Source organism: Saimiri boliviensis, chromosome 2, assembly GCF_048565385.1.
Source record: "Saimiri boliviensis isolate mSaiBol1 chromosome 2, mSaiBol1.pri, whole genome shotgun sequence".
Lineage (NCBI taxonomy): Eukaryota > Metazoa > Chordata > Mammalia > Primates > Cebidae > Saimiri > Saimiri boliviensis.
In genome coordinates this window covers 214,121,725-214,133,782 of record NC_133450.1, presented here as the reverse complement: position 1 = coordinate 214,133,782, position 12,058 = coordinate 214,121,725, and the positions used below count along the sequence as shown (strand labels likewise).

The window sequence follows — 12,058 nt, the reverse complement described above, 5'->3', positions numbered from 1 at the left end:
TTCTTTATCCATTCATCTGTTAGTGGACACCTACATTGATTCCATATCTTAGCAGTTGTGAATATTGCTTCAATAAACATGGGGGTGCAGATGTTTCTTTGATACACTGATTTATTTTCATTTACATAAATATCCAGTAGAGAGATTGCTGGATTATATAATAATTCTATCTACAGTTTTTTTGTTTTTGTTTTGTTTTGTTTTTTTTAGGAATCCATACACTTTTTTCCACAGTGGCTGGACTCCTTTACATTCCCATAAACAGTGTTGAAGAGTTACCTTTTCTCCACATCCTGTGCCAGCATTTGTTATTTTTTGTCTTTATGTTAATAGTCACCCTAACGGGTGAAATGATACTTTACTGTGGTTTTGATTTGTATTTCTTTGATGATTACTGATGGTGAGCATTTTCCCCATATATTTGTTGGACATTCATATGTCTACTTTTGTTGAGAAATGTCATTCAGATCATTTGCCCATTTTCCAATCGGATTTTATTTCATTTATTTATTTGCTGTTGAGATGTTTGAGTTCCTTGCATATTCTGAATATTAGTTCCCTGTTGGGTGAGTAGTTTGCAAATATTTTCTTCCATTATGTAGGTTGTCCTTTTACTCTGTTGATTGTTTCCTTTGCTGTGCAGAAGCTTTTTAGTTTGACACAAACCTATTTTTAAATTTTCCTTCTGTTGCCTGTACTTTTGTGGTCTTAATTATAAAATCTTTTCCCAGACCAAAATCCCAAAGCATTTCTCCTATGTTTTCTTCTTCTTCTTCTTTTTTTTTTTTTTGAGACGGACTTTGGCTCTTGTTACCCAGGCTGGAGTGCAATGGTGCGATCTCGGCTCACCGCAACCTCCATCTCCTGGGTTCAAGCAATTCTCCTACCTCAGCCTCCCGAGTAGCTGGGACTACAGGCGTGTGCCACCATGCCCACCTAATTTTTGTATTTTTAGTAGAGACGGGGTTTCACCATGTTGATCAGAATGGTCTCGATCTCTTGACCTCGTGATCTACCCGTCTCGGCCTCCCAAAGTGCTGGGATTACAGGCGTGAGCCACCGCGCCAGGCCGTATGTTTTCTTCTAGTAGCTTTAGAGTTTTGGGTCATAATTTAGGTCTTTGATCCACTTTGAATTGATTTTTGCAAAGGGCAAGAGATGGAGGTCTGGTTTTATTCTTCTGCATATGAATATCCAGTTTTCCCAGAATCTTTCCCCAACATAAATTCTCGAAACCTTTGTCAAAAATTAGTTGGCCATAAATTTTGGGATTAATTTCTGTAATCTTTACTCTGTTCCATTAATTTATGTCTGTTTTTATGCCAGTACCATGCTGTTTTGGTTATTATAGCTTTGTAGTATATTTTAAAGCCAGGTAATGTGATGCCTCCAGCTTTGCTGTTTTTGCTCAGGATTGCTTTGAGTATTTGGGTTCTTCTGTGGTTCCATATTGCAGCATTGCTTACAATAGCAAAGACTTGGAACCAACCCAAATGCCCATCAATGATAGACTGGATCACAAAAAAGGCCAGGCGCGGTGGCTCAAGCCTGTAATCCCAGCACTTCAGAAGGCTGAGGCAGGCGAATCACAAGGTCAAGAGATTGAGACTATCCTGGCCAACATGGTGAAACACTGTCTCTACTAAAAACACAAAAATTATCTGGGCATGGTGGCGTGCGTCTGTAGTCCCAGCTACTTGGGAGGCTGAGGCAGGAGAATTGCTTGAACCGAGGAGGCAGAGGTTGCAGTGAGCCGAGATTGTACCACTGCACTCCAGCCTGGCGCCTGGCAACAGAATGAGACTCTGTCTCAAAAAAAAAAAAAAAAAAGAAAGAAAGAAAGAAAATGTGGCACATATACACAATGGAATACTATACAGCCATAAAAAAGGATGAGTTCACATCATTTGCAGGGAATGGATGAAGCTGGAAACCATCATTCTCAGCAAACTGACACAAGAACAGAAAACCAAACACCACGTGTTCTCACTCATAAGTGAGTATTGAACAATGAGAACACATGAACACAGGGAGGGGAACATCACACACCAGGGCCTGTTGGGAGCTAGGAGGGCTCGGAGAGGGATAGCAGCAGGTGGGAGGATTGGAGAGGGATAACATTAGCTGAAATGCCTAATGTAGATGACAGGGGATGGATGCAGTGAACCACCATGGCATGTGTATACCAGTGTAACAATCCTGCACCATCTGCACATGTACCCCAGAACTTAAACTATAATAGAAAAAACTTTAGGATTTTTGTTATATCTGTGAAGAATGTCATAGGTATTTTGATAGTGATTGCATTGAATGTGTGGATTGCTTTGGGTAGTATTGTCATTTAAATAATATTAATTCTTCCAATCCATGAGCAAGGAATGGCTTTTCATTTGTATCCTCTTCAACTTCTTTCATCAGTGTTTCGCAGTTTTCCTTATAGAGATCTTTCACCTCCTTGGTTAAATTTATTCCTAGATATTTTAAATTTTTTTGGTAACTGTTGTAAATGGGATCGCCTTCTTAATTTCCTTTTCAGGTAGTTCATTGTTCGTAAATAGAAATGACAGTGATTTTTGTATATCAGTTTTGTATCCTGAATTCATTTGATCAGTTTTAAGAGTTTTTTGGTGGAGTCTTTAGGCTTGTCTGTATATACAATCATGTTGTCTGCAAATAGGACAGTTTGACTTACTCCTTTCCAGTTGGATACTCTTGATTTCTTTCTCTTACCTAATTGTTCTGTCTGGAACTTCCAGTATTAAGTTGAGGGTGGGAGAGAGTGGGCATCCTAATCTTGTTCCAGTTCTTAGACAAAAAGGTTCCAGCATTTACCCATTTAGTAAGATGGTTAGCTGTGGCTTTGTCATATATAATCTTTATTGTGTTGAGGTACTTTCCTTCTATACATAATTTATTGAGAGTTTTTACTATGCAGGGATATCGAATTTTATAAAATGCTTTTTACTGAGCTATTGAAATAATTACATGGTTTTTGTCATTCATTCTATTAATGCGATATTTTATTGATTTGTATATGGCGAACAATCCTTGCATTCCTAGGGTAAATCCCACTTGATCATGCCATATTGCCTTTTTGATTTGTTGAATTCAGTTTGTCAGTATTTTGTTGCGGATTTTTCCATCTATGTTCATCAGGGATATTGGCCTGTAGTTTCTGTTTTGCGTGTGTTTTGGTATGTGTGTGTGTCTGTGTGTCTGTGTTTGGTGTTGGTATCAGGATTATGTTGGCCTTGTAGAATGAGTTAGGAAGAATTCACTCAGTTTTAATTTTTGGTATAGTTTGAGAATTACGATTATTTAAAGATTTAGTAGAATTCAGCAGTGAAGCCATCTGGTCCTGGACTTTTCTTTGTTGGGAGACTTTTAATTTTTTATTCATCTTGTCTCTGTTATTGGTCTGTTCAGGTTTTTTATTTCTTCTTGGTTCAGTCTTGGTGGTGGTACATGTTAAGGAAATTTTCCATTTCCTTTAGCTTTAAAATTTATTGGCATATACTTTTTCATAGGAATTTCTAATGATCCTTTGTACTTTTGTGATATCCATTGTGATGTCTCTTTTTTTTTTTCCTGATTTTATTTGGGTCTTTTCTCTGTTTTTCTTACATAGTTTACCTAATGGTTTGTCAATTTTGCTACCTTTTCAAAAAATAACTTTGTTTCACTGATCTTTTTTTAAGTTTTAATTTCTCTTATTTCTGCTCTGATTTTGTGATTTCTTCCCTTCTACTAATTTTCGTTTTCTAGTTCCTTGAGCTGTCTTAGCTTGTTTATTTGAAATTTTTCTAGTGTTTTGACGCAGGCACTTATTGATATAGACTTGCCTATTAATACTGCTTTTGCTTGTACCATAAATTTTGGTGTGTTCTGTTTCTGTTTTTGTTTCAAGAATTTTTTTTTTTTTTTTTTTTTTTTTTTTTTTTTTTTGAGACAAAAATTTTTGTTACACAGACTGGAGAGCACTGGTATAATCATAGCTTACTGCAGCCTCAAACTCCTGGGCCCAAGGGGTTCTCCCACCTTAGCCTCCCAAGTAGCTAGGAATACAGATACATACCACCATGCCTGGCTATTAAAAAAAAAAAATTGTAGCGATGAGGTCTCACTATGTTGCTCAAGCTGGTCTCAAACTCTTGGCCTCAAGCAATCCTTCAACCGTGGCTTTCCAAAGCTCTGGGATTACAGACATGAGCCGCCATGCCAAGAAATTGCTTAATTTCATTCTTAATTTCTTCGTTTACCCATTGGTCATTCAGGAGCATGCTGCTTAATTTTCATGTATTTGTATGGTTTTGAATGTTTCTCTGGTTATTGATATTTAGTTTTTTCCCATTATGGTCAGTTAAGATATTTATATGATTTTAATTTAAAAACAATTTGTTGAGAGTTGTTTTGTGTTCTAATGCATAGTCAGTCCTGGAGAATATTCCATGTGCTGATGATAAGAATGTGTATTCTGCAGCTGTTGGGCAAAATGTCCTGTAAGTGTTAGATTAATTTGGCCCACGCTGCAGTTTAATTTCAGTGTTTCTTGTTGATTTTCTGTCTAGATGATCCATCTAATGCTTAGGATGGGGTGTTGAAGTTCCCAACTATTATGGTATTGGAGTCTATTTCTCCCTTTAGATCAAATAATATTTGTTTATATATTTGGGTGCTTTGGTACTGGGTGGTTTTGACTTTTGAAAAAATTTGTTGAGACTTGTTTTGTGTCCTAATGTATAGTCAATCCTTGAGATTATTCCATGTGCCAATGAAAAGAATATGTATTCTGTAGCTGTTGGGTGAAATGTCCTGTAAACGTTAGATTCATTTGGTCTATGCTGCAATTTAATTCTAAAGTTTCTTGTTGATTTTCTGTCTAGATGATCCATCTAATGCTTAGGATGTGGTGTTGAAGTTCCCAACTATTACTGTATTGGGGTTTATTTCTCCCTTTAAATAAAATAATACTTGCTTTATATATCTGGGTGCTTTGGTGCTGGGTGCAAATATATTTATAATTGTTATATTTTCTTGCTGAATTGGTTCCTTTATTGTTATACAATATCCTTCTTTGTCTCTTTTTATAGCTTTTGACTTGAGGGCTGTCTTGTCTAACATAGGTGTAGCTACTCCTGCTCACTTTTTCTCTCTTCACTTTCAGTCTATGTGTGTCTTTACAGGTGAGGTGAGTTTCCTGTAGGCATCATATGGTTGTTTTGTTTTTTTTTTTTTAATTTTATCCATTCAGCAAATCTGTATGTTTAAACAGGAAATTTAACCCATTTACATTCAAGGTTATTATTGATAAGTGAAGACTTATTCAAGTTATTTTACTGATTGTTCTCTGGTTGTTTTGTATACCCTTTGTTGCTTACTTTTCCCCTTATTGTTTATTTTTATAATTGGCTGGTGGTTTTCTGCAGTGATAAGGTTTAATTCATTTTTTTTCTCCATTGTGTATTAGCTTCACCAGTGACTTTTATAGTTTTCCATGTTTTCATCATCATGATTACCTTCTTGCCACTTTCAGATGTCAGACTCCCTTGAGCATTTCTTGTAAGTCTGGTCTAATGGTGATGAATTCTCTTAGTTTTTACTTGCCTGTGAAAGATTTTATTACGCCTTCACTTCCGGGTATAGTATTCTTGGCTAGTAGTTTTTTGTTTGTTTGTTTTCCTTTCAGTACTTTGAATATATCATCCCATTGTCTCATAGCCTGTAAGGTTTCTGCTGAGAAATCCACCGTTAGTCTAATGGAGATTCCATTCTATGTGACTTGACACTTTTTTCTTGCTGCTTTTATAATTGTCTTTGACTTTTAACGATTTGACTATAGTATACCTTGGAAAGGGCCCATTTGGGGTAAATCTATTTGGGGTCCTTTGAGCTTTCTGAACAGGGATATCCATCTTTTTCCCAAAACTTGGGAAGTTTTCTGTTCTGATTTCATTAGATATTTTTTTCTTTCTTTTCCACTTCTCTTATCATCCTGGAATGCTAGTAATGTGAATATTTGTTCTCTTAATGGTGTTCCATAAATTCTGTAAGCTTTCTTCATTTTTTTTATTCTTTATTCATTTTTTTGTCTGTGTTATTTCAAAAAGCCTGTCTTTTTCAGAAATTATTTTTTCTGCCTGATCTAGTCTGTTGTTGAAGCCCTTGATTATATATACTTTTTATTTCATTCACTGAATTCTTCACTCAAAAACTCTTATTTTTTATGGTATCTATCTCTTTGTTGAATTTCTCATTCGAATAATAATTTCTTTTCCTGATTTTGCTGAATTGTCTATCTATATTCTCTTGTATCTCACTGAGTTTCCTTAAATTGTTATTTGGAATTCATTTTCTGGCATTTCATATATTTCATTATGACTCGTGCCTTCTATTGGGGAATTATTGTTTTCCTTTGGAGGTATCATGTTTCCTGCTTTTTCATGTTTGATGTGTTCCTATGCTGATCTGTTCCTATGCTGATTTGTTCCTATGCTGATTTCTATGTATCTGGTGGAAAAGTCACTTCTTCCAATTTTATGGAGTAGATTTCATAGAAAAGGACTTATTCATATTAATGGATCTTGGAGTATCAGTTCAGTGGGATATGTTGGCCTTGCTCTCAGGTATATGCAGTAGTGTAGTCTCCATGCAGTTTCTTTAACTGTAATCCATACTAGTGGCATTTGTGAGTTTCTCAGTGGCCTAGGCTTTTTCCCACAATGCAAAGTCCTCCTGACTCTGGGCAGATCTTATCTAAGCAGGAGAAACAGAGCTGCAGAAGATGAAAGCCTCCACACTGCCCTCCTGGCCTTCTAGTGACCATAGGTGCATCTCCACTCTCCTACTCCACTCTAACACTCTCTGACACTCCAGTCAAATCTTAGCTGTTTGTTTGTTATCTTGGTCCTTCCTTGTTAGAAGGATGAATGCTAGACATCTCTAGTCAGCCATCTTACTGATGTCACACTCTAATTTCTATGACTTTATTGATCATCTCTCTTTGTTGAGACATTGTTTTCCTTGTTTCTTTTAGTTATTTTTCCATGATTTACTTTAGTTCTTAGAACATATTTTAAATAGTTAAAGTCTTTGTTTAGTACATACAATGTTTGGGCACCCTTGGGGACAGTTTCTATTAATTTTTTTCCTGCAATTGGGCCATACTTTCTTATTTCTATTCATGTCTCATAATTATTTATTGAAAACCAGACATTTTGATATTATAATGTGATCACTCTGGAAATCAGATTCTGTCCCATTCTCAGAGTTTATTCTTGTTGATTTTTGTGGGGTGTAAATTTATTTGTTTAGTACCTTTCTAAACTATTTTTATGGACTGTGTTCTTTGTCTTCTTTTTTTTTTAATCTCTGTAATTTTATTTACTTTAGCTTATGGTCAGCTGTGGTCAGACCGAAATTTCTTTAAATGCCTAAGGATGAAGAGAGAGAATAAGAGGAAGAAGAAAAAGGAGGAGGAGGAGGAGAAAAGGAGGAGGAGGAGGAGGAAAGAAAGAGTAGTAGGAGGAGGTAGATAAAGAGAGGAAGCAAGGAAGGAAGGAAGGAAAGAAGGAAGGAAGGAGGGGAGGGGAGGGAGGGGACGGAGGGAGAAAGGGAGGAAAAATCCTCTTTTAGTCTTTGCATATTGGCTGTGTTTGGGCCCTCCTTCAATGCTTAGCCCAGATCTTTATGATTTTGTGTTAGCCTTAACTTCCTGCTTTCTCTAAGCCTAACTGTCAGCCAGAAATGAAAGCTTATGGTCTTCCCATTTCTTTTTTGAGCACATAACCTGCCCTGGGCATATACATGGATTTCTAAATATCCGTTATACAGAGGGAATTGTCAAAGCCCTTATCTTCCAGAGTGACTCTCTTCCCAGGTTTTCCTCCAAGGCTGTCAGCATCTTAGGGCTTGCCCCAACTATAATCTTTTGCAGGGTGGCAGGGACTTGTTTGTTTTTAAAATATGTTTAAGCAACATCCTTTACCTAGTAATTTTCCACTCTGAGAGAAATCTAGTTAGGTGAAACAAAAGGAAGTGCTTTTGTCAGTCCTTCAGGAAACCCTCAGACAGGTCAAAACAAACACATCTTCCTGGGAATAAAGTCCACTCTGCTCTCTCCAGAATCAGATAATCACATTGGAAACATGATCTTCTGTCTTCTATTCTGCTATCACACTAGGGAGGGAGCTGGAGAAGCCTAAGTTAAAAATATCACAAAGCTTTTCTATTCCTGCCATGTTGAGTTATCTTGATTCAACTTTTTACTTGATTGATCTAAACATCTGACAATTTTCTGGAGTTCTCACAAAGTTGATTCTGAAAGTATATAGCAATGTTATCACTGGCAACATTTCAGGTTATGAAAACTTGGAAGTTCATTTTTAAAAATATGGCCTTTAATTATGTCAAAAAGTCTAAGACCAGGATATTTTGGCTAAATATAAGAGAAATTATTACTTTAGATTTTGAGAGACATTTCAACTATGTGTCCTCAAAGATCTTAGATTCATAATACATCTAATCTGTAAGTATACTTTTGTCATGATCTGGCCGTTTTTTGAATACTGACTCTCCAGTTTTGTATACTGCCTCTCATAATTGTCAAGGCTTTGGGTTAAGTATGAGGAGATGCTGCAATCAGAATCAAGCTTTATGCATTAGTAATATCTTCTTCTGTTTTATTATAATGTGTTTTGTTCAAAAATGCTGTCTTTCTCACAGGGCGTACACAAACTTTACTACTACTGAATGGTCAGCTCCAATTGTGTGGCATGGCACTTACAATGAGTCAGTTTTGGAAAACTATTATGCAAATCATAAAATTACTGTGGGGTTGACTGTGTTTGCTGTGGGAAGGTAGGTAATGATGTCAAATGTCCTTTACATTTAGGCTTTTTATTATAGAAAATGGGATGTAATCTACTGAAGCACCTAATAATTTCACTTAATAACTATTAAATCAAGGCAAATTCCTGCAATAATTTTTTTTTTTTTTGAGATGGAGTCTCACTCTATCACCCAAGCTGTAGTGCAGTGGCACCATCTCGGCTTACTGCAAACTCTGCCTCCTGGGTTCAAGCGATTCTCCTGCCTCAGCCTTCCAAGTAGCTGAGACTACAGGCGTGTACCACCATGCCTGGCCAATTTTTTGTATTTTTAGTAGAGACAGGGTTTCACCATGTTATCCAGCATGGTCTCGATCTCCTGACCTTGTGATCCACCCACGTTGGCCTCCCAAAGTGCTGAGATTACAGGTGTGAGCCACTGTGCCAGGGCTTCCTGCTATAATTCTAAATATCACTTCATCCACTCAAAAAATGTCCCAACACTTGAGTTTTCTTTTGTTTCTTTTATCTGATTTTACAATGCTCTCCCAATATTAATTTAATTTCTTGGGTCTATTGACAGTAATTTTAAATATCTTCTCTTCCTTCATAAGGTTGTGCTTCTGTTATAGCCATTTTTCATTGTTTTTACAAGGAGTTGACCTAATAATTTGCTCCTACCAGTGCTTTCCCCAAATCATGAATTACTTTCAGATAAACTTACTTAACTGTGCTTATTGCCCCCTTACAGGAACACTGGTTCAATATATAATAAAACAATGTAACTGCAGATATTTGTAATATAATTTTTACTTGCTATATTTTCTGACCACCAATCATAATACATAAAACAAAAAGTACATAAAATAATCCAGTAGTTTAAAAATAAATCCAATTTTTTCTTAATTCTTAAATAGAAAATCAAAATAATTAAAGTAGACTCCTAAAAAATACAATTATAATGAAATATTGCCATTTAAAGATGGATAAATATAGCCATTGTGTTGATCTCCTAACTTCTGAAACTCTTGGAAAACAACAAATATGAATCAAAAAAAGTTTTAAGTTAAATAAAACTAAGAAATATCCAAAATCGGCTGGGCGTGGTGGCTCATTCCTGTAATCCCAGCACTTTGGGAGGCCAAAGCTGGGGGATCACCTAAGGTCAGGAGTTCCAGACCAGCCTGGCTAACATGGCAAAAACCAGTCTCTACTAAAAATACAAAAATTAGCCAGGTTGGTGGGGTATGCCTGTAATCCCAGCTGAGGCAGGAGAATTGCTTGAACCTCAGAGGCAGAGGTTGCAGTGAGCTGAGATCGTGCCACTGCACTCCAGCCTGGGAGACAGAGCGAGACTCCATCTCAGGAAAAAAAAAAAAGATCTTATATCAATAACCTAACCTCCTACTTTAAGGAACTAGATAAAGAAGAGCAAACTACACCTTAAGCAATGAAAAAAGTGGTGTGGGGATAAACATTAGAGCAGAAATAAATAAAGTAGAGAATTTTTAAAAATAGAATCACTAAAACCAAAAATCGGTTCTTTGAAAAAGATCAGCAAAATTGATAAACCTTTGAAAAAAACAAGTTGAGGGGCATTCTATAAAAGAGCTGATCAGAACTCTTCAGAACTGTGAGGTCATGAATAACAAGGAGAGAAACAGACACAAAAGGAAGAGACTAAGGAAACTAAATGCAATGTACAGCCTAGGTTGGATTATGGAAACTAAAATGTCCATTGGAGGAATACTGATTAAATCAAAAAATCTGTGGTATAGTTAATAGCGTCTTACCACTAATAATTTCCTACTTTTGACAAGAGTGCAATGGTTACATAAGACATTAATGTTAGGAGAAGCTGGATGAAGTGTATATGGGAATTCTCTAACTTATATTTGCAACTTTTATTAAATTTGCCCTATATCAAACCATATACAAAAATTAATTCAAATGGGTAATAGATTTAAAATGTTAAAGATAAAACAATAAAGCTATGAGAAGAAAATACAGAAGAATATTTTCATTACGTTAAGGAGGCAAAGATTTCTGAAACATGACATAAAAGCACTTAACCATGAAAGTAATGCAGGCTGGGTGAGGTGGCTCATGCCTGTAATCTCAAAACTTTGGGAAACCAAGGTGGAGGAAGATCACTTGAAGCCAGGAGTTCGAGACCAGCCTGGGAAACATAGCAAGACACTGTCTCTATAGAAAAACGTTTTTTTAATTAGCCCACGTGTGGTATTGTGTACCTGTAGTCCCAGCTCCTCAGGAGGCTCAGGAGGGAAGATTTCTTGAGCCCAAGAGGTTGAGGTTGCAGTAAGCCATGACTATACCACTGCACTCCAGCCTGGGTGACAGAGCAAGAGCCTATCGCTAAAAATAAAATTTAAAACCTTTTTTAAAGAAATGTGGGTAAAATGGATTTCTTTGGATTTTAGGTGCTAGCTTCCAGCTCAGCAGAATATTTTAAGTGATACTTTTCATAATTTACTTGGTAATTTTAGATGTTCTGAACTAGAAAGGTTTCTCCTGATCTCTAATCTGCTATATTTATTAAAACTTAGAACAACATCCAGAATTCATTTTTAAGGATTATATAAACATTATTTAAGGTGAGCAATACATGATTACCTTTCCTTTCTTGAATTTACCTGAGGCCATTTATTACTCTGAGAATCTTTTCCTGGCTTGAGAGAGTAGAATTGAAAAATTTGTTTTTCAGCCAGCTATTCTAAAATTACAGTAAGGGCCACAAGGTAAAATAAGAAAAATGGTTCAGACAGTGGATTATTGACTATGCCCCTTCTGATTTTGTATGCATAACTGATTACTCATAAAGCAAGAGACAGACAATGATAGCTCCTCCTGCAATGACCCAAGACCTTTCCTGCCTATGACCCCCAAAAGCAAGTTACCATTGCTTTTCAGGTTATCACCCTCAAAACCCTGGCTCTCATTCTGGGCTGGGTTCTGCTCAATTTTCTAATCTCACTAAGTTTCATTATCTCTAGTGAGAAACTTCTCCTCTATTCTACGATCTGCAGAACCCCATCAGGGAGAGGAAAGGCAGATAATTTCACTTTCTTCTATATTACTTAAATGTAACTCAAGAAGTATATCTAATATGTGGTTGCCTAGTAGCATTGCTAGATAAGCTAAAGTTAGTGTAATTTAAATAATATGTGCTCCACTAAAGTATAATATAAAGATGAACTCAATCACTTCTTATT

At 36.3% G+C, this 12,058-nt stretch overlaps 1 protein-coding gene and 1 long non-coding RNA gene across 5 annotated transcripts in view; one reads left to right on the top strand and one right to left on the bottom strand.

Moving 5' to 3' along the window:
• Nucleotides 1-12,058, bottom strand: part of LOC141583777 (uncharacterized) — a 112,614-nt gene that overhangs the window by 35,185 nt on the left and 65,371 nt on the right. The gene's annotated exons all lie outside the window — the stretch shown is intronic.
• Nucleotides 1-12,058, top strand: part of LOC101049657 (N-acetyllactosaminide alpha-1,3-galactosyltransferase-like) — a 34,495-nt gene that overhangs the window by 15,677 nt on the left and 6,760 nt on the right. For all 3 annotated transcript variants that reach the window (XM_074395280.1, XM_074395282.1, XM_074395281.1), the window contains one exon: nt 8,722-8,856. In XM_074395280.1, the coding sequence (XP_074251381.1) occupies nt 8,722-8,856 (135 nt within the window). The remainder of the gene's footprint in view (nt 1-8,721; nt 8,857-12,058) is intronic.